Source organism: Dromaius novaehollandiae, chromosome 33 (genome assembly GCF_036370855.1).
Source record: "Dromaius novaehollandiae isolate bDroNov1 chromosome 33, bDroNov1.hap1, whole genome shotgun sequence".
Lineage (NCBI taxonomy): Eukaryota > Metazoa > Chordata > Aves > Casuariiformes > Dromaiidae > Dromaius > Dromaius novaehollandiae.
Genome location: NC_088127.1, coordinates 109373 through 134503, shown reverse-complemented (window position 1 = coordinate 134503; position 25131 = coordinate 109373). Strand labels below are relative to the sequence as shown.

General features: G+C 68.3%; 2 protein-coding genes across 3 annotated transcripts in view; one reads left to right on the top strand and one right to left on the bottom strand.

Annotated features, from left to right (window-relative positions):
• XAB2 (XPA binding protein 2) overlaps window positions 1-17838 on the bottom strand; it is a 33946-nt gene extending 16108 nt beyond the window's left edge. Inside the window, exons 1-8 of the mRNA XM_064499400.1 lie at window positions 17705-17838; window positions 16838-16986; window positions 13328-13451; window positions 11303-11500; window positions 8640-8774; window positions 7137-7301; window positions 4467-4611; window positions 796-947 (exon numbers count right to left, since the gene is read on the bottom strand). Coding sequence (XP_064355470.1) covers window positions 796-947; window positions 4467-4611; window positions 7137-7301; window positions 8640-8774; window positions 11303-11500; window positions 13328-13451; window positions 16838-16986; window positions 17705-17767 — 1131 coding nt within the window. The 5' untranslated portion in view covers window positions 17768-17838. The remainder of the gene's footprint in view (window positions 1-795; window positions 948-4466; window positions 4612-7136; window positions 7302-8639; window positions 8775-11302; window positions 11501-13327; window positions 13452-16837; window positions 16987-17704) is intronic.
• Window positions 17839-17996: 158 nt separating this feature from the next.
• LOC135323996 (protein PET100 homolog, mitochondrial) lies at window positions 17997-24145 on the top strand. Of its 2 annotated transcripts, none has more exons than XM_064499401.1 (4): window positions 17997-18069; window positions 20256-20342; window positions 20804-20836; window positions 21114-24145. In XM_064499401.1, exons 1-4 carry the CDS (start codon window positions 18043-18045, stop codon window positions 21282-21284), a joined length of 318 nt encoding a protein of 105 aa, XP_064355471.1. In that variant the 5' UTR covers window positions 17997-18042; the 3' UTR covers window positions 21285-24145. The 2 variants fall into 2 exon arrangements, with proteins under 2 accessions (XP_064355471.1, XP_064355472.1); XM_064499402.1 differs by having other exon boundaries at window positions 21109-24145.
• Window positions 24146-25131: the final 986 nt, after the last annotated feature.

The window sequence follows — 25131 nt, the reverse complement described above, 5'->3', positions numbered from 1 at the left end:
ATCCACTCTGGTGTCCCCATGCCAAGCGTGTCCCCTCTACATCCACGCTGGTGTCCCCATGCCAAGCGTGTCCCTCCTACATCCACGCTGGTGTCCCCATGCCAAGTGTGTCCCCTCTACATCCACTCTGGTGTCCCCATGCCAAGCGTGTCCCTCCTACATCCACTCTGGTGTCCCCATGCCAAGCGTGTCCCCTCTACATCCACCTTGGTGTCCCCATGCCAAGCGTGTCCCTCCTACATCCATGCTGGTGTCCCCATGCCAAGCGTGTCCCTCCTACATCCATGCTGGTGTCCCCATGCCAAGCATGTCCCCTCTACATCCACGCTGGTGTCCCCATGCCAAGCGTGTCCCTCCTACATCCACTCTGGTGTCCCCATGCCAAGCGTGTCCCTCCTACATCCACCTTGGTGTCCCCATGCCAAGCGTGTCCCTCCTACATCCACTCTGGTGTCCCCATGCCAAGCGTGTCCCCTCTACATCCACTCTGGTGTCCCCATGCCCCGCGTGTCCCTCCTACATCCACCTTGGTGTCCCCATGCCAAGCGTGTCCCCTCTACATCCACTCTGGTGTCCCCATGCCAAGCGTGTCCCCTCTACATCCATGCTGGTGTCCCCATGCCAAGCATGTCCCCTCTACATCCACTCTGGTGTCCCCATGCCAAGCGTGTCCCTCCTACATCCACCTTGGTGTCCCCATGCCCCGCGTGTCCCCATCCCCACCCCGCGTCCCCGTGCCACGTGTCCCCCCGGTCCCACCCGACGTCCCCGCGCCCGGGACGGGGCAGCACCCACCTCTCCGGGGCGGCCCTGGTGCAGCTGCACCCGCTTGTGCCACTCGTGGACGTTGTGGGGGTTCTGGCGCAGCAGGACGCTGTTGAGCAGCAGCGGGCGCCGGGCCATGAGCTGCTCGAAGCGCGCCAGCCGCAGCTCCAGCTCCACGTCGTCTGCGGGGCCACCCGTCAGGGCCTGCCGCGGGGTGGGCGCCCGCGGGGACGGGCCCGGAGGGCGCCCAGGGCCACCCAGGGCACCCAGGGGTGGAGACGGGGACCTCACGGTGTGCTGGGTGCCCCCAGAAGAAGCTCAGAGGGCCATGGGCCATCCAGGGATGGACATGGGGACCTCGTGGACCTCATATGGTGGTGGACGCCCCCGGGGACGGGTCCGGAGGGCACTCGGGCCACCCAGGGCACCCAGGGGTGGACACGGGGACCTCACGGTGTGCTGGGTGCCCCCAGAAGAAGTTCAGAGGGCCCTGGGCCATCAAGGATGGACATGGGGACCTCGTGGACCTCATATGGTGCTGGGTGCCCCCGGGGATGGGCCCAGAGGGCACCCAGGGCACCCAGGGCTGGACACGGGGACCTCAGGGACCTCATACGGTGCTGGGCAGCCTCAGGACGGGCTCAGAGGGCACCCGGGCCACCCAGGGATGGACACGGGGACCTCACGGACCTCATACGGTGCTGGGCAGCCTCAGGACGGGCCCAGAGGGCACCCGGGCCACCCGGAGCACCCAGGGGTGGACACAGGGACCTCACGGCGTGCTGGGCACCCCCAGAAGAAGTTCAGAGAGCACCCAGGCCACCCAGGGATGGACATGGGCACCTCATGGTGTCCTGGGCACCCCCAGGAATGGGTCCAGAGGGCACTCGGTCCACCCAGAGCACCCAGGGATGGACACGGGGACCTCACGGACCTCATACGGTGGTGGACACCCCCGGGAATGGGTCCAGAGGGCACTCGGGCCACCCAGGGCACCCAGGGGTGGACACGGGGACCTCACGGTGTGCTGGGTGCCCCCGGGAATGGGTCCAGGGGGCCCCAGGCCATCAAGGATGGACATGGGGACCTCATGGACCTCATATGGTGGTGGGCGCCCTCGGGGACGGGCCCGGAGGGCACCCAGAGCACCCAGGGATGGACACGGGGACCTCACGGTGTGCTGGGTGCCCCCAGAAGAAGTTCAGAGGGCCATGGGCCATCCAGGGATGCACGTGGGGACCTCATGGACCTCATATGGTGGTGTGCGCCCTCGGGGACGGGCCCAGAGGGCACCCAGGCCACCCAGGGATGGACGCGGGGACCTCATGGTGTGCTGGGTGCCCCTAGAAGAAGTTCAGAGGGCCATAGGCCATGAAGGATGGACATGGAGACCTCATGGACCTCATACGGTGGTGCACACCCCCGGGAATGGGTCCAGAGGGCACCCAGGCCACCCAGAGCACCCAGGGGTGGAGACGGGGACCTCACGGTGTGCTGGGTGCCCCCAGAAGAAGTTCAGAGGGCCATGGGCCACCCAGGGATGGACACGGGGACCTCATGGACCTCATACGGTGGTGGGCAGCCTCAGGATGGGTCCAGAGGGCACTCGGTCCACCCAGAGCACCCAGGGGTGGACACGGGGACCTCACGGTGTGCTGGGTGCCCCCAGAAGAAGTTCAGAGGGCCATGGGCCACCCAGGGATGGACACGGGGACCTCATGGACCTCATACGGTGGTGGACACCCCCGGGAATGGGTCCAGAGGGCACTCGGGCCACCCAGGGCACCCAGGGGTGGACACGGGGACCTCACGGTGTGCTGGGTGCCCCCAGAAGAAGTTCAGAGGGCCCTGGGCCACCCAGGGATGGACACGGGGACCTCATGGACCTCATACGGTGGTGGGCAGCCTCAGGATGGGTCCAGAGGGCACTCGGTCCACCCAGAGCACCCAGGGGTGGACACGGGGACCTCACGGTGTGCTGGGTGCCCCCAGAAGAAGTTCAGAGGGCCATGGGCCACCCAGGGATGGACACGGGGACCTCATGGACCTCATACGGTGGTGGACACCCCCGGGAATGGGTCCAGAGGGCACTCGGGCCACCCAGGGCACCCAGGGGTGGACACGGGGACCTCACGGTGTGCTGGGTGCCCCCAGAAGAAGTTCAGAGGGCCCTGGGCCACCCAGGGATGGACACGGGGACCTCATGGACCTCATACGGTGGTGGACACCCCCGGGAATGGGTCCAGAGGGCACCCAGGCCACCCAGGGCACCCAGGGGTGGACACGGGGACCTCACGGTGTGCTGGGTGCCCCCGGGAATGGGTCCAGGGGGCCCCAGGCCATCAAGGATGGACATGGGGACCTCATGGACCTCATATGGTGGTGGGCGCCCTCGGGGACGGGCCCAGAGGGCACCCAGAGCACCCAGGGATGGACACGGGGACCTCACGGTGTGCTGGGTGCCCCCAGAAGAAGTTCAGAGGGCCATGGGCCATCCAGGGATGCACGTGGGGACCTCATATGGTGGTGTGCGCCCTCGGGGACGGGCCCAGAGGGCACCCAGGGCACCCAGGGATGGACGCGGGGACCTCATGGACCTCATATGGTGGTGGGCAGCCTCAGGATGAGTCCAGAGGGCACCCAGGCCACCCAGGGATGGACACGGGGACCTCATGGTGTGCTGGGTGCCCCTAGAAGAAGTTCAGAGGGCCATAGGCCATGAAGGATGGACATGGAGACCTCATGGACCTCATATGGTGGTGCACACCCCTGGGAATGGGTCCAGAGGGCACCCAGGCCACCCAGAGCACCCAGGGGTGGACACGGGGACCTCACGGTGTGCTGGGTGCCCCCAGAAGAAGTTCAGAGGGCCCTGGGCCATCCAGGGATGGACGTGGGGACCTCATGGACCTCATACGGTGGTGGACACCCCCGGGAATGGGTCCAGAGGGCACTCGGGCCACCCAGGGCACCCAGGGGTGGACACGGGGACCTCACGGTGTGCTGGGTGCCCCCAGAAGAAGTTCAGAGGGCCATGGGCCATCCAGGGACGGACATGGGGACCTCATGGATCTCATATGGTGGTGGGCGCCCTTGGGGACGGGCTCAGAAGGCACCCACGGCCACCCGGAGCACCCGGGGTGGACACGGGGACCTCACGGTGTGCTGGGTGCCCCCAGAAGAAGTTCAGAGGGCCCTGGGCCATCCAGGGATGGACATGGGGACCTCATGGACCTCATATGGTGGTGGGCGCCCTCGGGGACGGGTCCGGAGGGCACCCAGAGCACCCAGGGATGGACATGGGCACCTCACGGTGTGCTGGGTGCCCCCAGGAACGGGTCCAGGGGGCCCCAGGCCACCCAGGACACCCAGAGGTGGACACGGGGACCTCGCGGTGTGCTGGGCACCTCCACAGACAGGTCCAGAAGGCCACGGGCCACCCAGGCCACCCCAGGGATGGACACAGGGACCTCAGGGACCCATGAGGTGCTGGGCACCCCCGGGAAGGGGTCCCGAGTGCCACGGGCCACCCAGAGCACCCCAGGGATGGGTGTAGGGCGTCAGGGGCCACCCATGGCCCACCCCAGGGCTCGGCGTCCCCCAGGACGGACTCAGCCCCCTTCCCCCCGCCCCCAGCAGCACCCTGGGGCACCCATGGGGGCCAAAACCCCACCCCGAGGCCCCCCGCGCGCCCGGCTCACCGTCCTCCTCCTTGCCCAGCTCCGAGACGGTCTCCATCTTGGCGGCGATGACGCTCTCCTCGAACTGGGCGTAGCTGTCGAAGACCTGCGTGAAGTCCCGCACCGTCATCACCGTCTGCACCGCCTCCTCGTAGACGTCACGGGCCTGCGGGGACAGCGCCGTCAGCGTCCCCCCGCCCCACCCAGGGCCACGGGCACCCCAGGGTGACCACGGCCGGGGTGGAGCGCGGCGGTGGGCTCAGGGCACCCGGGGTCTGTAGCGCTGAGGAACCTCCTGGCTCCACGTGACGTGCGGGTGCTGGTGGCTCTGGGGTGGCACCAGGGTGCCGGGATGGCACTTGGGTGGCCCAACTCCACTTGACACCCAACCGCGGTGGCTCTGGGGTGACACAGGCTGCCAGGATGGCTCTTGGGTGACCCAACCCCACGTGACACCCAACCGCGGTGGCTCTGGGGTGACACAGGGTGCCAGGATGGCACTTGGGTGGCCCAACTCCACTTGACACCCAACCGTGGTGGCTCTGGGGTGGCACAGGCTGCCAGGATGGCTCTTGGGTGGCCCAACTCCACATGACACCCAGCTGTGGTGGCTCTGGGGTGGCACCAGGGTGCCGGGATGGCACTTGGGTGACCCAACTCCACGTGACACCCAGCTGTGGTGGCTCTGGGGTGACACAGGCTGCCAGGATGGCTCTTGGGGGGCCCGTCCCCACGTGACACCCAGCTGTGGTGGCTCTGGGATGGCACAGGCTGCCAGGATGGCACTTGGGTGACCTGTCCCCACATGACACCCAGCTGTGGTGGCTCTGGGGTGACACAGGCTGCCAGGATGGCGCTTGGGTGACCTGTCCCCACGTGACACCCAGCTGTGGTGGCTCTGGGGTGGCACCAGGGTGCCGGGATGGCTCTTGGGTGGCCTGTCCCCACGTGACACCCAACTGCGGTGGCTCTGAGGTGCACCAGAGTGCCAGGATGGCACTTGGGTGGCCCAACCCCACGTGACACCCAACTGCGGTGGCTCTGGGGTGACACAGGCTGCCAGGATGGCTCTTGGGTGGCCCGTCCCCATGTGACACCCAGCTGTGGTGGCTCTGGGGTGACACAGGCTGCCAGGATGGCACTTGGGTGGCCCATCCCCATGTGACACCCAGCTGTGGTGGCTCTGACATGCACCACAGTGTTGAGATGGCACTTGGGTGGCCCAACTCCACGTGACACCCAACTGTGGTGGCTCTGGGGTGACACAGGCTGCCAGGATGGCACTTGGGTGGCCCATCCCCACGTGACACCCAACTGTGGTGGCTCTGGGGTGACACAGGCTGCCAGGATGGCACTTGGGTGACCCAACTCCATGTGACACCCAACCGCGGTGGCTCTGGGGTGACACAGGCTGCCAGGATGGCGCTTGGGTGACCTATCCCCACGTGACACCCAGCTGTGGTGGCTCTGAGGTGCACCAGGGTGCCAGGATGGCACTTGGGTGGCCCGTCCCCATGTGACACCCAACCGCGGTGGCTCTGGGGTGACACAGGCTGCTGGGATGGCGCTTGGGTGACCCAACTCCACGTGACACCCAACTGCGGTGGCTCTGGGGTGACACAGGGTGCCAGGATGGCACTTGGGTGGCCCGTCCCCATGTGACACCCAACTGCGGTGGCTCTGGGGTGACACAGGCTGCTGGGATGGCGCTTGGGTGACCCAACTCCACGTGACACCCAACTGCGGTGGCTCTGGGGTGACACAGGCTGCCAGGATGGCACTTGGGTGGCCCAACCCCACGTGACACCCAACCGCGGTGGCTCTGGGGTGACACAGGGTGCCAGGATGGCACTTGGGTGACCCAACTCCACGTGACACCCAACCGCGGTGGCTCTGGGGTGACACAGGCTGCCAGGATGGCACTTGGGTGACCCAACTCCACGTGACACCCAGCTGTGGTGGCTCTGGGGTGGCACCAGGGTGCCGGGATGGCTCTTGGGTGGCCTGTCCCCACGTGACACCCAACTGCGGTGGCTCTGAGGTGCACCAGAGTGCCAGGATGGCACTTGGGTGGCCCAACTCCACGTGACACCCAACTGCGGTGGCTCTGGGGTGACACAGGCTGCCAGGATGGCTCTTGGGTGGCCCGTCCCCATGTGACACCCAGCTGTGGTGGCTCTGGGGTGACACAGGCTGCCAGGATGGCACTTGGGTGGCCCATCCCCATGTGACACCCAGCTGTGGTGGCTCTGACATGCACCACAGTGCTGAGATGGCACTTGGGTGGCCCAACTCCACGTGACACCCAACTGTGGTGGCTCTGGGGTGACACAGGCTGCCAGGATGGCACTTGGGTGGCCCATCCCCACGTGACACCCAACTGTGGTGGCTCTGGGGTGACACAGGCTGCCAGGATGGCACTTGGGTGACCCAACTCCATGTGACACCCAACCGCGGTGGCTCTGGGGTGACACAGGCTGCTGGGATGGCGCTTGGGTGACCCAACTCCACGTGACACCCAGCTGTGGTGGCTCTGACATGCACCACAGTGCTGAGATGGCACTCGGGTGGCCCGTCCCCACGTGACACCCAACCGCGGTGCCTCTGCGGTGGCACGGGCTGCTGGGATGGCACTTGGGCGTCCCGTCCCCGCGTGTCCCCCGCCCGCGGGTGGCCCCGGGGTGACGCCACCTTCTCGAAGTGGCCGCTGCGGATGTAGTAGTCGGCCAGGGAGCACCAGAGCTTGCCCAGCTGGTCGGTGAAGCGGGTGAGGCCCCCGCGGATGATGGCACCCGCGTCCAGCGACTTCACCTGGTCGGGGTGCTGCGAGATGAGGTCGCACAGCTCGTGCCACAGCTGCGGCGGGGGAGAAGGTGTCAGGGGGGCGGAGACCCCCCCCCCATCGCCCGGGAGACCCCTCCACGCACCCATGGGAGCCCGCGGGACCCCTTGGCACCCACCTGGCACCCGTAAGAGGTGCTGGGGGCTCCTAGCACCCTCCTGGACCTCCTAGCACCCTCTAGGACCCTTCCTAGCACCCTCCTAGCACCCTCCTGCACCTCTTGGCACCCTCCAGGACCCTTCCTAGCACCCACTGGTGCCTACTGGAGCCCCCAGCACCCCTTGGCACCCACCCAGCACCCATGGGAGCCCCCAGCATCTCTTAGCACCCTCCTGCACCTCCTGGCACCCTCCTGGTGTCTGCCGGAGCCCCCAGCACCCCTTGGCACCCACCCAGCACCCATGGGAGCCCCCAGCACCCCGTGGCACCTACCCAGTACCCATGGGAGCCCCAGGACCCATTGGCACTCCCCCGGCACCCACGGGAACCCCTGGCACCTACCCAGCACCCATGGGAGCCCCAGGACCCATTGGCACTCCCCCGGCACCCACGGGAACCCCTGGCACCTACCCAGCACCCATGGGAGCCCCAGGACCCACTGGCACCCCCCTGGCACCCCCAGGAGCCCCCAACACCCCATGGCACCCCCACAGCACCCATGGAAACCCCAAGACCCATTGGCACCCCCAGGACCCATTGGCACTGCCCTGGCACCCACAGGAGCCCCTGGCACCCATCTGGGAGCCAGGAGAGCCCCCAGCACCCCATGGCACCTACCCAGCACCCATGGGAGCCCCAGGACCCACTGGCACCCCCCTGGCACCCACGGGAGCCCCCAACACCCCATGGCACCCCCACAGCACCCATGGAAACCCTAAGACCCATTGGCACCCCCAGGACCCATTGGCACTGCCCTGGCACCCACAGGAGCCCCTGGCACCCATCTGGGAGCCAGGACAGCCCCCAGCACCCCATGGCACCTACCCAGCACCCATGGGAGCCCCAGGACCCACTGGCACCCCCCTGGCACCCATGGGAGCCCCCAACACCCCATGGCACCCATCTGGGAGCCAGGAGAGCCCCCAGCACCCCATGGCACTCCCCCAGCACCCATGGGAGCCCCAGGACCCACTGGCACCCCCTTGGCACCCACGGGAGCCCCTGGCACCTACCCAGCACCCATGGGAACCCTCAGCACCCCATGGCACCCATCTGGCAGCCACTGGAGCCCCCAGAACCTCTTGGCACCCCCTGGGAGCCCCCGGGAGCCCTCAGCACCCTCGGGGAGCCCGGAGAGCCCCAGCCACCCCCCCACCCCGGCACCCACGGGTGCCCCCGGCGGCAGCACCCACCTGGTAGTTGGACTTGCCCTCCTTGGAGACGAAGCGCTCGTCGTTGACGACGGCGGCCAGGCGCACGGCGGCCTCGTCCAGGCGCCCGATGGAGCGCAGGTACTCGATGTACTCCTCCGCGTTCTCCGGGCTCAGCTGGCGCGGGGACACCGCTGTCACCGCTGTCCCCAGGGCCCGGCCACCGCTGTCCCCGCCCCGCGTCGCCCCGCCGGCCCCGTCCCCCGGCAGCCGCCATCCTGCGTCCTCCGGCCGCCACCGCCCCTCCGCGTCCTGCTGCTGCCTCCGTGCCTGGCCCACGGCCTTCTGCCACCTCTGTCCCCGTCCCCTGGCCACCTCTGTCCCCATCTCATGTTCCTCTGCCACCTCCGTCCCTGGCCCGTGTCCCCCTGCCACCTCTGTCCCCATCTCATGTTCCTCTGCCACCTCTGTCCCTGGCCCGTGTCCCCCTGCCACCTCCGTCTCCGTCCCACATCTACCTGTCACCTCTGCTTCATGCTATGTCCCCAAGTCCTTCTCCCATGTCCCCATGTCCCAAGTCTCCCATGACACCTCTGCTCCTGCCTTGTGTCCCCCTGCCATCTCCATCCCCATCCCACGTTCCTCCACCACCTCCATCCCTGTCCCGTGTTCCTCTGCCATCTCTGTCCCTGTCTTGTGTCCCCCTGCCACCTCCGTCTCTGTCCCACGTCTCCCTGCCGCCTCTGTCCCTGTCCTGTGTCCCCAGGTCCCTTTCCCAAGTCCTCCGTGACACCTCTGCTCCTGCCTTGTGTCCCCCTAACTCCATTCATGTCCCCCTGCCATCTCCATCCCCATCCCACGTTCCTCTGCTACCTCTGTCCCTGTCTCGTGTCCCCCTGTCACCTCTGCTTCATCCTATGTCCCCAAGTCCTTCTCCCATGTCCCAAGTTCTCCATGACACCTCTGCTCCTGCCTTGCGTCCCCCAACTCCCCCTGCCACCTCCATGCCCATCCCACCTTCCTCTGCCACCTCCGTCCCTGGCCCGTGTCCCCCTGCCACCTCCGTCTCCGTCCCATGTCCCCCTGCTGCCTCTGCCCTGTCCTGTGTTCCCAAGTCCCTCTCTCATGTCCCCATGTCCCAAGTCTCCCATGACACCTCTGCTCCTGCCTTGTGTCCCCCTGCCACCTCCATCCCCATCCCACGTTCCTCTGCCACCTCCATCCCCATCCCACGTTCCTCTGCCACCTCTGTCCCTGTCCCGTGTCTCCCTGCCACCTCCCTCTCTGTCCCACATCCCCCAGGGCCTTGCCGTTGCCAGCGGCACCCGGTGGCACCCAGGACCCCGTAGGAGGTCCTCACCAGGGCTGGTGGCACCCAGGACCCCGTAGGAGGTCCTCACCAGGGCCATCAGCACCCAGTGACCCCCAGGACCCCATAGGAGGTCCTCACCAGGGCTGGTGGCCCCCAGGACCCCGTAGGAGTTCCTCACCAGGGCTGGTGGCCCCCAGGACCCCATAGGAGGTCCTCACCAGGACCTGCAGCCCCCGGTGCCACCCAGGACCCCGTAGGAGGTCCTCACCAGGGCTGGTGGCACCCAGGACCCCGTAGGAGGTCCTCACCAGGGCTGGTGGCACCCGGTGGCACCCAGGACGCCATAGGAGGTCCTCACCAGGGCTGGTGGCACCCAGGACCCCGTAGGAGGTCCTCACCAGGGCCATCAGCACCCAGTGACCCCCAGGACCCCATAGGAGGTCCTCACCAGGGCTGGTGGCCCCCAGGACCCCATAGGAGTTCCTCACCAGGGCTGGTGGCCCCCAGGACCCCATAGGAGGTCCTCACCAGGACCTGCAGCCCCCGGTGCCACCCAGGACCCCGTAGGAGGTCCTCACCAGGGCTGGTGGCACCCAGGACCCCGTAGGAGGTCCTCACCAGGGCTGGTGGCACCCGGTGGCACCCAGGACGCCATAGGAGGTCCTCACCAGGGCTGGTGGCACCCAGGACCCCATAGGAGGTCCTTACCAGGACCATCAGCACCCGGTGACCCTCAGGACCCCGTAGGAGGTCCTCACCAGGGCTGGTGGCCCCCAGGACCCCGTAGGAGGTCCTTACCAGGACCATCAGCACCCGGTGGCCCCCAGGACCCCATAGGAGGTCCTCACCGGGACCACCAGCCCCCAGTGACCCCCAGGACCCCATAGGAGGTCCTCACCAGGGCCATCAGCCCCCCAGTGACCCCCAGGACCCCGTAGGAGGTCCTCACCAGGGCTGGTGGCCCCCAGGACCCCATAGGAGGTCCTCACCAGGACCACCAGCCCCCAGTGACCCCCAGGACCCCGTAGGAGGTCCTCACCAGGGCCATCAGCCCCCCAGTGACCCCCAGGACCCCGTAGGAGGTCCTCACCAGGGCTGGTGGCCCCCAGGACCCCATAGGAGGTCCTCACCGGGACCACCAGCCCCCAGTGACCCCCAGGACCCCGTAGGAGGTCCTCACCAGGGCCATCAGCCCCCGGTGACCCCCAGGACCCCGTAGGAGGTCCTCACCGGGACCACCAGCCCCCAGTGACCCCCAGGACCCCGTAGGAGGTCCTCACCAGGGCCATCAGCCCCCGGTGACCCCCAGGACCCCGTAGGAGGTCCTCACCGGGACCACCAGCCCCCGGTGGCCCCCCAGGACCCCCCGGTGTCCCCCGTGTCCCCCCTCTACCTTCAGGTAGCGGCGGTAGACGCGCACGGCGGTCTCGGGGAGCGGGTGGCGGCGCACGAACTGCAGGTAGAGGGGCCAGACGCGGTGGTGCTGGGTGATGGGCAGCGCCCGCAGCGCCCGGTCGAAGGTGCGCCGCGTCCGCGTCACCCGGCCCTGCTCCACCAGGAACTGGCAGTAGTCCAGCCAGATGCGGGGCATCTGCGGGGGGGGGGGGTGGTAAGGGGGGGAGCCGTCAGCGGGGGCCGTGGGGCAGCTAGGGGGCTCGGGGGGGGTTATGGGGGCAGTTGGGGGGGGGGGTTATGGGGTGGTTAGCAGCAGCACGGAGCTATTACAGAGGCAGTTATGGGGCTGGGGGGGTCATGGGGGCAGTTATGGGGTGGTGGTGGGGCTCTGGGGGGGTCATGGGGCAGTTATGGGGCTGTGGGGGGGCTCTAGGGGCACCCAGGGGGCTTGGGGGGGTTATGGGGGCACTTGGGGAGGGTTATGGGGCAGTTAGCAGCAGCACGGAGCTATTACAGAGGCAGTTATGGGGCTGGGGGGGTCATGGGGCAGTTATGGGGCTGTGGGGGGGCTCTAGGGGCAGCCAGGGGGCTTGGGGGGGTTATGGGGGCAGTTGGGGGGGGTTATGGGGTGGTTAGCAGCAGCACGGAGCTATCACAGGGGCAGTTATGGGGCTGGGGGGTCATGGGGGCAGTTATGGGGTGGTGGTGGGGCTCTGGGGGGGTCATGGGGCAGTTATGGGGCTGTGGGGGGGCTCTAGGGGCAGCCATGGGGCTTGGGGGGGTTATGGGGGCACTTGGGGAGGGTTATGGGGCAGTTAGCAGCAGCACAGAGCTATTACAGAGGCAGTTATGGGGCTGGGGGGGTCATGGGGGCAGTTATGGGGCAGGGGGGGCTCTAGGGGCAGCCAGGGGGCTCGGGGGGGGATTATGGGGCAGTTGGGGGGGTTATGGGGCGGTTAGCAGCAGCACGGAGCTATTACAGAGGCAGTTATGGGGCTGGGGGGGTCATGGGGGCAGTTATGGGGCTGTGGGGGGGCTCTAGGGGCAGTTATGGGGCAATTGGGGGGCCCCGAGGGACCGCGCGCTCCCAGGTCCCCTCCCCATGGCCACATCTGTGTCCCCTCTGCATCCCCATGTCCCCTCTGTGTCCCCCCCCGCCCCTCTGCACATGGCCATGTCCTCTGCATGTGGCCGTCACTCCGTGTCCCCTGTGTCCCATGTGCTCCCCACATGTCCATGTCCCTCTGGGTCCCCTCTGCATGTCTGTGTCCCCATGTCCCCACTGCATGTCCTTCCATGTCCTCCCTGCGTGTCCGTGTCCCTCCAGGTCCTCTCCACACGTCCACGTCCCTCTGGGTCCCCTCTGCGTGTCTGTGTCCCCGTGTCCCCACTCCATGTCCTTCCATGTCCTCCCTGCGTGTCCGTGTCCCTCCAGGTCCTCTCCACGTGTCCACGTCCCTCTGGGTCCCCTCTGCGTGTCTGTGTCCCCATGTCCCCACTCCATGTTCTCCTTGCATGTCCGTGTCCCCTCTCCGTGTCCTCTCCACGTGTCCACGTCCCTCTGGGTCCCCTCGCCATGTCTGTGCCTCCATGTCCCCACTCCACGTCCTCCCTGCGTGTCCCTGTCCCTCCAGGTCCTCTCCACATGTCCATGTCCCTCTGGGTCCCCCTGTGTGTCTGTGTCCCTGTGTCCCCACTCCACGTCCTCCCTGCGTGTCCGTGTCCCCTCTCCGTGTCCTCTCCACACGTCCATGTCCCTCTGGGTCCCCTCTGCGTGTCTGTGCCCCCATGTCCCCACTCCACATCCTCCCTGCGTGTCCGTGTCCCCATGTCCCCACTCCACGTCCTCCCTGCGTGTCCGTGTCCCCTCTCCGTGTCCTCTGCAGGTGTCCACGTCCCTCCACACCCTCTCTGGATCCGTGTCCCCTCTCCACATCCGTATCCCCGGGTGTCCCCGCGTGCCCTGCCCGGGTCCCTCGCGCTCTGCACGTCCCCGTGTCCCCGTGTCCCCGTGTCCCCGCACCTTGTGCATGAAGACGAGGGCGCGCTCGTGGCAGTTGTTGGCCTCCTCGTAGGCCGGGTCGCTCACGCACTTGCGCTTCACCTGCTTCCGCCGCTGCTTCAGGTAGTTGTACCACAGCTTGTAGCTGCCGGCGAGAGGCGCCCGTGGGGCCACCGTCACCGTCACCAGGGCCACCGCCACCGTCACGGCCACCGCCACCAGCCCCCGGCCACTGCCACCAGCCATGGCCACCACCACGAGGGCCTGGCCACGGCCACCAGCCCCCGGCCACCGCCACCAGCTTGTAGCTGCCGGCGAGAGGCGCCCGTGGGGCCACCGTCACCGTCACCAGGGCCACCGCCACCGTCACGGCCACCGCCACCAGCCCCCGGCCACTGCCACCAGCCATGGCCACCGCCATGAGGGCCTGGCCACGGCCACCAGCCCCCGGCCACCGCCACCAGCTTGTAGCTGCCGGCGAGAGGCGCCCGTGGGGCCACCGTCACTGTCACCGGGCCACCGCCACCGTCACGGCCACTGCCACCAGCCCCCGGCCACTGCCACCAGCCATGGCCACCGCCACGAGGGCCTGGCCACGGCCACCAGCCCCCGGCCACCACCACCAGCTTGTAGCTGCGGGTGAGAGGCACCCGTGGGGCCACTGTCACCGTCACCAGGGCCACCGCCACCGTCACGGCCACCGCCACCAGCCATGGCCACCGCCACGAGGGCCTGGCCACGGCCACCAGCCACCGCCACCAGCTTGTAGCTGCGGGTGAGAGGCGCCCGTGGGGCCACCGTCACCGTCACCAGGCCACGGCCACTGTCACGGCCACTGCCACCAGCCCCCGGCCACCACCACGAGGGCCTGGCCACGGCCACCAGCCCCCGGCCACCGCCACCAGCTTGTAGCTGCGGGTGAGAGGTGCCCGTGGGGCCACCGTCACTGTCACCAAGGCCACGGCCACCGTCACGGCCACTGCCACCAGCCCCCGGCCACTGCCACCAGCCATGGCCACCACCACGAGGGCCTGGCCACGGCCACCAGCCCCCGGCCACCACCACCAGCTTGTAGCTGCCGGTGAGAGGCGCCCGTGGGGCCACCGTCACCGTCACCGGGCCACCGCCACCGTCACGGCCACCGCCACCAGCCCCCGGTCACCGCCACCAGCCATGGCCACCGCCACGAGGGCCTGGCCACGGCCACCAGCTTGTAGCTGCGGGTGAGAGGCGCCCGTGGGGCCACCGTCACCGTCACCGGGCCACCGCCACCGTCACGGCCACCGCCACCAGCCCCCGGCCACCGCCACAAGGGCCTGGCCACGGCCACCAGCCCCCGGCCACCACCACCAGCTTGTAGCTGTGGGTGAGAGGCGCCCGTGGGGCCACCGTCACCGTCACCAGGGCCACGGCCACCGTCACGGCCACCGCCACCAGCCCCCGGTCACCGCCACCAGCCATGGCCACCACCACGAGGGCCTGGCCACGGCCACCAGCCCCCGGCCACCGCCACCAGCTTGTAGCTGCTGGTGAGAGGCGCCCGTGGGGCCACCATCACCGTCACCGGGCCACAGCCACCACCACGGCCACTGCCACCAGCCCCCGGCCACTGCCACCAGCCATGGCCACGGCCACCAGCCCCTGGCCACCACCACCAGCTTGTAGCTGCCGGTGAGAGGCGCCCGTGGGGCCACCGTCACTGTCACCAGGCCACCGCCACGGCCACCGTCACCAGCCCCCGGCCACTGCCACCAGCCATGGCCACGGCCACCAGCCCCCGGCCACTGCCACCAGCTTGTAGCTGCGGGTGAGAGGCGCCTGTGGGGCCACCGTCACTGTCACCAGGCCACCGCCACCGTCACGGCCACCGCCACCAGCCATGGCCACCGCCATGAGGGCCTGGCCATGGCCACCAGGGCCCGGCCACCGCCACCAGCCCCCGGCCACCGCCACGAGCGCCCAAGCTGGGTGAGAAGCACCTATGGGTGCCCGAGCCATGGCCATGGGTGCCTGAGCCACGGCCACGAGGGGCCAAACTGGGTGACAAGCACCTATGGGTGCCCCAACCACCACCGCAAGCACCCGAGCCACCTCCACGAGCGCCCCAGCCGCTGCCGCGGCCACAAGCGGCCAAACTGGGTGAGCAGCACCCATGGGTGCCCCAACCACAGCCACGAGCGGCTGAACTGGGTGAGAAGCACCCATGGGTGCCTGAGACATGGCCACGAGCCCCCAGGCACGGCCACGAGCGGCTGAACTGGGTGAGAAGCACCTATGGGTGCCCGAGCCACCGCCACGAGGGCCTGAGGCACCGCCATGGCCACAGCCGGGAGCAGCCAAAGTGGGTGAGAAGCACCCATGGGTGCCCGAGCCACGGCCACGAGCGGCCAGACCAGATGAGAAGCACCCATGGGTGCCCTAGCCACGGCCATGAGCACCCAAATGGGGCACGAGGCGCCCGTGGGCACCCGAGCCGCTGCCACGAGCACCCTCGCTGGGCGGGAGGCACCCATGGGTGCCCGAGCCGTGGCTGTGGGCAGCACGGGGATCCCCGTCACCCCCCGATGAGGGGACTGGGGTGTCCCCGTCGTCCCCTGCCACACCAGGGGAACCCGGTGGCCCTCGTCACCCTGCCACCCTGTGAGGGCACCGGGGTGTCCCCTCCAGCCCCTGCCCTGCGCGGGGAGGTCCCTGTCACCCCGTGTGCCCCGTGACGGGTTGGGGACAGTCCTGTCACCCCCTACCCTATGCGAGGCTGTCCCTGTCACCTCGTGCCCTGCGTGGGGACGTCCCCGTCACCCCTCCGCCTCCCTGAGGGACCAGGGACATTGATTCTGCCCTGCCACCGCGTGGGGACATCCCTGTCACTCCCCCGCTCCCCGAAGGGACTGGGGACGCCTTGCCACCCCATGGGGATGTCCCTGTCCCCCCTGTCACCCCCCATGGGGACGGGGACAGTCTCACCTGCCAGGCAGCTCCCTGAGGGCCTGGGGATGCTGCTCCTGCCCTGCCACCATGCGGGGATGTCCCTGTCACCCCCCGGGGACGGGGACAGTCCTATCTGCCAGGCAGCTCCCTGAGGGCCTGGGGACGCCGCTCCTGCCCCATGGGGACGTCCCTGTCCCCCTGTCACCCCCTGGGCACAGTCTCACCTGCTGAGCAGCTCCTGGAGCACCTGGGGACACTGCTTCCATCCTGCCACCTCCTGGGGACGTCCCTGTCCCCCCGTCACCCCCCTGGGGACAGTCTCACCTGCCGGGCAGCTCCCTGAGAGCCTGGGGACACCGATTCTGCCCTGCTACCATGCAGGGACATCCCTGTCACCCCCTGGGGACAGTCTCACCTGCCAGGCAGCTCCCTGAGAGCCTGGGGACACCGATTCTGCCCTGCTACCATGCAGGGACATCCCTGTCACCCCCTGGGGACAGTCTCACCTGCTGGGCAGCTCCCTGAAGGCCTGGGGACACCGCTCCCGCCCCGCCACCCCCTGGGGACATCCCTGTCACCCCCTGGGGACGGGGACAGCCGTACCTGCCGGGCAGCTCGCGCAGCGCCCGCTCGTAGACGAGGTTGAGGCCCTGGCGTGGCCCCTTCTGCCGGGCCTCCACGTAGCGCAGCCAGCAGCGCACCGAGAAGGGGTTGCGCAGGATCTCCTCCTCGTACTGCACGTCCTCCTCCTCCTGCGGGGACACGGGGACAACGGGGACAATGGGGACAGCGGGGACGACAAGCACGGCGGGGGGGACAGGCACGGTGGGGACAGCGGGGGGGACGGCGGGGGGAGCAGCCAGCAGCGCCCCGAGAAGGGGTTGCGCAGGATCTCCTCCTCGTACTGCACGTCCTCCTCCTCCTGCGGGGACACGGGGACAACGGGGACAGCGGGGACAATGGGGACACCAGGGACGACAAGCACGGCGGGGGGACAGGCACGGTGGGGACAGCGGCGGGGACGGCGGGGGGAGCAGCCGGCAGCGCCCCGAGAAGGGGTTGCGCAGGATCTCCTCCTCGTACTGCACGTCCTCCTCCTCCTGCGGGGACACGGGGACATCGGGGACAACGGGGACAGCGGGGACACGGGGACAACGGGGACAGCAGGGACACTGGGGACGACGGGGACAGTGGGGACGACGGGGGCGACGAGCACGGCGGGGGCAGCGGGTGGGACAAGGACACGGGGAGCCAGGCGCGGGGACACGGCGACGGGAGATGGGACGAGGACACGGGGACACGAGGGGGAACGGGATGGGGACACGGGGACACGGGGACACGGGGACACGGGGACACCCCCCCGGGGCCGCCCGCCCCCCCGCAGCGCCCCTCCCTCCCTCCCCCCCGCGGTGCCGGGGCCCCTCCCGGGTGGGGGGGGGGGTCGGGGGGGGGTCTCCGGCCGCCACTCACGAAGCGCAGCTCCGCCCGCCCCGCCCCCGCCGCCGCCACCGGCGGCTCCTCCTGCTCCGGCATCGCCGCGCCGCTCCCAGGCCGCTCCCAGGCCGCTTCCGCCCCCACTTCCGCCCCCACTTCCGCCCTTACTTCCGGCGCGCTGTGATGACGTCGCGCCGCCGCGCCGCCGCGCCGCCCCCTCTCCCCCGCCCTCCCGCCGCCGCCGCCGCCTCCCGCCCCCCGCCCCCCGCCGCGCCGCCGGCCAATGGGAGGCGGCGCCGCCGTGGAGCCGGCCAATGGGGCGGCGGGCTCGCGGCGGGGGGGCGGGGCCCGGGGAGGGGAGCAGAGGAGCCGCCATGGGGGTGAAGCTGGAGGTGTTTCGGGTGCGCGGGGCAACGGGGGGGCAACGGGGGGGGCTATTAGGGCCCGGGGGGGCAATAAGGGGGGCGGGGGGGGCAATAAGGGGGGCAGTGGGGGGCTATTAGGGCCTGGGGGGGTAATAAGGGGGGCGGGGGGGCAATAAGGGGGGGCAGCGGGGGGCTATTAGGGCCTGGGGGGGCAATAAGGGGGGCGGGGGAGCAATAAGGGGGGGCAGCGGGGGGCTATTAGGGCCTGGGGGGGTAATAAGGGGGGCGGGGGGCAATAAGGGGGGGCAGTGGGGGGGAATTAGGGCCTGGGGGGGTAATAAGGGGGGCGGGGGGGCAATAAGGGGGGGCAGTGGGGGGCTATTAGGGCCTGGGGGGGCAATAAGGGGGGCGGGGGGGGCAATAAGGGGGGGCAGTGGGGGGCTATTAGGGCCTGGGGGGGTAATAAGGGGGGCGGGGGGCAATAAGGGGGGGCAGTGGGGGACTATTAGGGCCTGGGGGGGCAATAAGGGGGGCGGGGGGGCAATAAGGGGGGGCAGCGGGGGGCTATTAGGGCCTGGGGGGGCAATAAGGGGGGCGGGGGGGGCAATAAGGGGGGTCAGTGGGGGGCTATTAGGGCCCAGGGGGGTAATAAGGGGGGCGGGGGGGCAATAAGGGGGGGCAGTGGGGGGCTATTAGGGCCTGGGGGGGCAATAAGGGGGGCGGGGGGGGACATTAGGGTCCGGGGGGGCAATAAGGGGGGGCAGTGGGGGGCTATTAGGGCCTGGGGGGGTAATAAGGGGGGCAGGGGGGCAATAAGGGGGGGCAGTGGGGGGCTATTAGGGCCTGGGGGGGCAATAAGGGGGGCGGGGGGGAATTAGGGCCCGGGGGGGCAATAAGGGGGGGCAGTGGGGGGCTATCAGGGTCTGGGGGGGCAATAAGGGGGGTGGGGGGCATTAGGGCCCGGGGGGGACATTGAGGGGTATCCCCTGCCGTGGGGGTGGCACCTAGTGACGTCCTGCCCGAGGCGGGTGACACTGGGGACATCCCCAGCCCTGCCCTGGTGGGGGGGGGGCAGCGGGGGACAGGGTGACACCCGGGGCGGGGTGGCACCTGGGGACATCTGGCACTGGGGAGGGGGGGGACCGTCCTGCTCCTGTGGGTGACACTGGGGACGTCCTGGGTGAGCTGGTGACACTGGTGACGCCCTGCCCCCATGGGTGTCCCTGGGGGACGTCCTGCCCTGGGGGGTGACACTGGAGACACCCTGTGTGGGCTGGTGACACTGGTGACACCTTGCCGCCATGGGTGACCCTGGGGACCGTCCTGCCCCTGTAGGTGGCCCTGGGGACGTCCTGTGTGGGCTAGTGACACTGGTGGCCTCCTACCCCATGGGTGACCCTGGAGGACCTCCTGCCCTGGGGGGTGACACTGGGGACACCCTGCCCCCATGGGTGACCCTGGGGACCTCCTGCCCTGGGGGGGTGACAGTAGGGACGTCTTGTGTGGGCGGGTGACACTGGTGACACCTTGCCACCATGGGTGACCCTGGGGACCTCCTGCCCCCATGGGTGACACTGGGGACCGTCCTGCCCCTGTGGGTGACCCTGGGGACCTCCTGCCCTGGGGGGGTGACACTGGGGACATCCTGTGTGGGCTGGTGATACCGGTGACACCTTGCCACCATGGGTGACCCTGGGGACCTCCTGCCACCATGGGTGACACTGGGGACCGTCCTGCCCCTGTGGGTGACCCTGGGGACCTCCTGCCCCCATGGGTGACAGTAGGGACGTCTTGTGTGGGCTGGTGACACTGGTGACACCTTGCCACCATGGGTGACCCTGGGGACTGTCCTGCCCCTGTGGGTGACCCTGGGGACCTCCTGCCCCCATGGGTGGCCCTGGGAATCTCCTGCCCCTGTACGTGACAGTAGGGACGTCTTGTGTGGGCTGGTGACACCGGTGACACCTTGCCACCATGGGTGACCCTGGGGACCTCCTGCCCCCATGGGTGACCTGGGGACTGTCCTGCCCCTGTGGGTGACCCTGGGGACCTCCTGGCCCTGTGGGTGACAGTAGGGACGTCTTGTGTGGGCTGGTGACACTGGTGACACCTTGCCACCATGGGTGACCCTGGGGACCTCCTGCCACCATGGGTGACCCTGGGGACCTCCTGCCCCCCCGGGCACCGTCCCCCGCCCCGCGGTGACGTCCCCTCGTCCCCAGATGCTGCTCTACCTCTCCTTCCCCGTCACCATGTTCTGGGTGTCCAACCAGGCCGGCTACTTCGAGGAGCACGTGGTGCGCAGGAAGGTGGGTGCCCGGACGCCTGGGCCCCCGCCGCGGGGGCGGGGAGGGGAGGGGAGGGTCCCCGGGGCGCCCGGACGCCTGGGCCCCCGCGGTGGGAGAAGGTCCCGGGGGCTCCTGGGGGCACCCGGACGCCTGGGCCCCCGCGGTGGGAGAAGGTCCTGGGGGCTCCTGGGGGCACCCGGACACCTGGGCCCCCGCGGTGGGAGAAGGTCCTGGGGGCTCCTGGGGGCACCCGGACGCCTGGGCCCCCGCGGTGGGAGAAGGTCCTGGGGGCTCCTGGGGGCACCCGGACGCCTGGGCCCCCGCGGTGGGAGAAGGTCCTGGGGGCACCCGGACGCCTGGGCCCCCACGGTGGGGGAGGGTCCCTGGGGGCACCCAGACGCTGTGGGACCCCGCGGGGGTCTCCCGGACGCCTGGGCCCCTCAGGTCCCCCCCCCCCGCTGACGCCTCCTCCCCTTCCGCAGCGGGAGATTTTCCCACCGGAGGACCCCGAGCGGGTAAGAGAGCCGCGTTGTCCCCCCGCGTCCCCAAGCTGTCACCTTGCGTCCCCAAGCTGTCACCCTGCGTCCCCAAGCTGTCCCCCCGCTGTCCCCTCCCCTCCCGGGAGCCCCGGGTGCCGCCTGGGGGGGACACGGGCCCCCCACGGACACGGGGCGCCTTGGCGTGTCCCCCGGGCCACGTCACCGCGCGGTGCCACCCGCGGGTGGCCCCGGTGTCCCCTGCGGTGCCACCGCCGGCGTCCCCTGAGCCCCGCGCGTGGTGGCCGCAGCGCAGGGAGATGCGGGAGTTCAAGCGGCGGCTGCAGAAGATGCAGGAGGAGAAGCTGCCGCGGGCGAGCCGCGACTGAGGGCGGGGACGCGGGGACGGGTCCTGATGCCACCACGGCGACCTGACGCCATCGCCGGGGCCACGTGGATGCGTCCTGGTGCCATCACGGCGACCTGATGCCATCGCCGGGGCCACGTCAGCAAAGGAGGGGACACATGGACATGTTCTGACATCATCACGGTGACCTGACGCCATCACCGTGGCCGTAACGGTGACTAAGGGGACACGTGGACACATCCTGATAGGTGACGGTGTCCTGACACCATCGCTGTGGCCACGTTGGTGACAGCAGGGACATGTGGACACGTCCTGACATCATTACGGTGACCTGACACCATCGCTGTGGCCACGTCGGTAAAGGAGGGGACACGTGGACATGTTCTGACACCATCATGGTGTCCTCACACCATCGCCGTGGCCACGTTGGTGACAGCAGGGACACGTGGACACGTCCTGACATCATCACGGTGACCTGACACCATCGCTGTGGCCATAATGGTGACGCGGGGACACATCCCGGTACGGTGACGGTGTCCTGACACCTGATGGCATCTCCATGGCCACGTCAGTGAAGGAAGGGACACGTGGACACGTCCTGACACCATCACAGCATCCTGACACCATCGCCATGGCCACATCAGTGACAGCAGTGACACGTGGATGCATCCTGATGCCATCACAGTGTCCTGACACCATCGCCGTGGCCACGTCGGTAAAGGAGGGGACACGTGGACATGTTGTGACACCATCACGGTGTCCTGACACCATCGCCGTGGCCACATTGGTGACAGCAGGGACATGTGGACACGTCCTGACATCATCACGGTGACCTGACACCATCGCTGTGGCCATAACGGTGACACATGGACACATCCTGGTACGGTGACGGTGTCGTGACACCTGATGGCATCTCCATGGCCACGTCAGTGACGGCAGGGACACGTGGACATGTCCTGATACCATCACAGCGTCCTGACACCATCACCGTGGCCATAACGGTGACGCGGGGACACATCCTGGTACGGTGACGGTGTCGTGACACCTGATGGCATCTCCATGGCCACGTCAGTGACGGCAGGGACACGTGGACATGTCCTGATACCATCATAGCGTCCTGACACCATCACCGTGGCCATAACGGTGACGCGGGGACACATCCTGGTACGGTGACGGTGTCGTGACACCTGATGGCATCTCCATGGCCACGTCAGTGACGGCAGGGACACGTGGACATGTCCTGATACCATCACAGCGTCCTGACACCATCACCATGGCCATAACGGTGACGCGTGGACACATCCTGGTATGGTGACGGTGTCGTGACACCTGATGGCATCTCCATGGCCACGTCAGTGACGGCAGGGACACGTGGACATGTCCTGATACCATCACGGTGTCCTGACACCATCACCGTGGCCGTAACGGTGACGCGTGGACACATCCTAGTACGGTGACGGTGTCGTGACACCTGATGGCATCTCCATGGCCACGTCAGTGACGGCAGGGACACATGGACATGTCCTGATACCATCACGGCGTCCTGACACCATCACCGTGGCCATAACGGTGACGCGTGGACACATCCTAGTACGGTGACAGTGTCCTGACACCATCGCCGTGGCCACGTCGGTGACAGCAGGGACAAGTGGACATGTCGTGACATCATCATGGTGCCCTCACACCATCGCCGTGGCCACGTTGGTGACAGCAGGGACATGTGGACACGTCCTGACATCATCACAGTGACCTGACACCATCGCTGTGGCCATAATGGTGACGCGGGGACACATCCTGGTACAGTGACAGTGTCCTGACACCTGATGGCATCTCCATGGCCACGTCAGTGAAGGAAGGGACACGTGGACATGTCCTGACACCATCGCCATGGCCACATCAGTGACAGCAGTGACACGTGGATGCATCCTGATGCCATCACAGTGTCCTGACACCATCGCCGTGGCCACGTCGGTAAAGGAGGGGACACGTGGACATGTTCTGACACCGTCACGGTGTCCTGACACCATCACCATGGCCACGTTGGCGAAGGAGGGGACATGTGGACACATCCTGACACCATCGAGGTGACCTGACACCATCGCCATGGCCATGTTGGTGACAGCAGGGACACGTGGACGTGTTCTGACACCATCACGGTGACCTGACACCATCGCCATGGCCATGTTGGTGACAGCAGGGACACGTGGACGTGTTCTGACACCATCACGGTGACCTGACACCATCGCCGTGGCCACGTCGGTGACAGCAGGGACACGTGGACATGTCCTGATGCCCTCACGGTGACCTGACACCATCGCCATGGCCTTGTTGGTGACAGCAGGGACACGTGGACGTGTCCTGACACCATCACGGCGTCCTGACACCATTGCTGTGGCCTTAACGGTGACTGAGGGGACACATGGACACATCCTGGTACGGTGACGGTGTCCTGACACCATCGCCATGGCCACGTCGGTGACGGAGGGGACACGTGGCCACAGCCCGGCCCCGTGACAGCATCCTGATGCCGTCGCTGTGGCCACAGCGGTGACGGAGGGGACACCGTGGCCACGTCCTGAGGCCATCACCGGGGCCGTGTCGGTGACAAAGGGGACACGTGGCTGTGGCCTGACACTGCGGTGGCATCTTGGTGATGGAGGGGACACATGGACACGTCCTGACACCGTCATGGTGTCCCGACACTGTTGCCGTGGCCACATTGGTGACAGAGGGGACACTTGGACATGTCCTGCCACCACGGGCACCTCCTGACGTCATCGCCGGGGCCGTATCGGTGACACAGGGGACACGTGGTTGTGACCTGACACCGTAACGGTGTCCTGACCCCATTGCCGTGGCCATAGCGGTGACACGGGGGACACACGGTGGCCTGATGCCATCACTGTGTCATGTCAGTGACGGAGAGGACACATGGGGACCCCGCGGTGTCCCCAGGCCACAATAAACGGTGCTGGCTCCTTCCCGCCTCGCCCAGCTGCCACTCGTGTCCCCCCCGGTGCCACCGAGGCGCCCCGTGTCCCCCGGTGCCACCCCCCAGCCCTGGCTGCCCATGTCCCCTGGTGCCACCCAGGTGGTTTGTGTCCCCAAGTGTCACCCACTGACCCAGGTGTGCTCTGGCCCCTGGTGCCACCCGCTGACCTGGGTGTTCTCTGTCCCCTGGTGCCACCCGGGTGTCCCCAAGTGCCACCCACTGGCCTGGGTGTCCTCTTTCCCCTAGTGCCACCCAGGTGTCCCCAAATGCCACCCTCTGACCTGGGTGTCCCCTGGTCTCTAGTGTCATCTGCTAATGTAGATGTCCCTTGTCCCCTAGTGCCACCCAGGTGTCCCCAAATGCCACCCTCTGACCTGGGTGTCCCCTGGTCTCTAGTGCCACCTGCTAATGTAGATGTCCCCTGTCCCTAGTGCCACCCAGGTGTCTCTAAGTGGCACCTGCTGATCTGGGTGTCCCCTGGTGCCACCCAACTGTCCTGTGTCCCCAAGTGCCACCCCCCAACCTGGGTGTCCCCTGTCCCTGGTGCCACCCAGGTGTCCTCAAGTGCCACCCCCCGACCTGGGTGTCCCCTGGTGCCACCCAGGTGCCTGGTATCCCCAAGTGCCACCTACCAACCTGGGTGTCCCCTCTCCCCTAGTGTCACCTAGGTGTGCTCAAGTGCCACCCACCAGCCCGGGTGTCTCTTGTCCCTTGGTGCCACCCAGATGCCAAGTGCCACCCACCAACCTCGATGTCCCCTGGTGCCACCCGCCGGCCTGGGTGTCCCCTATCCCTTAGTGTCACCCACTGATGTGATTGTTGCCTGGTGCCACTCAGGTGTCCTGTGTCCCCAAGTGCCACCCACCAACCTGGGTGTCCCTTGTCCCCTGGTGCCACCCAGGTGTCCTGTGTCCCCAAGTGCCACCCACCAACCTGGGTGTCCCTTGTCCCCTGGTGCCACCCAGGTGTCCTGTG

Bases quoted from the DNA above. Each gene is read 5' to 3' on its own strand.
- LOC135323996 (XM_064499401.1), top strand. From the start codon at position 18,043: ATGGGGGTGAAGCTGGAGGTGTTTCGG. The intron at 18,070-20,255 runs GTGCGCGGGGCA...CCTCGTCCCCAG, and splicing joins TGAAGCTGGAGGTGTTTCGG to ATGCTGCTCTACCTCTCCTT. The intron at 20,343-20,803 runs GTGGGTGCCCGG...CCCCTTCCGCAG, and splicing joins AGCACGTGGTGCGCAGGAAG to CGGGAGATTTTCCCACCGGA.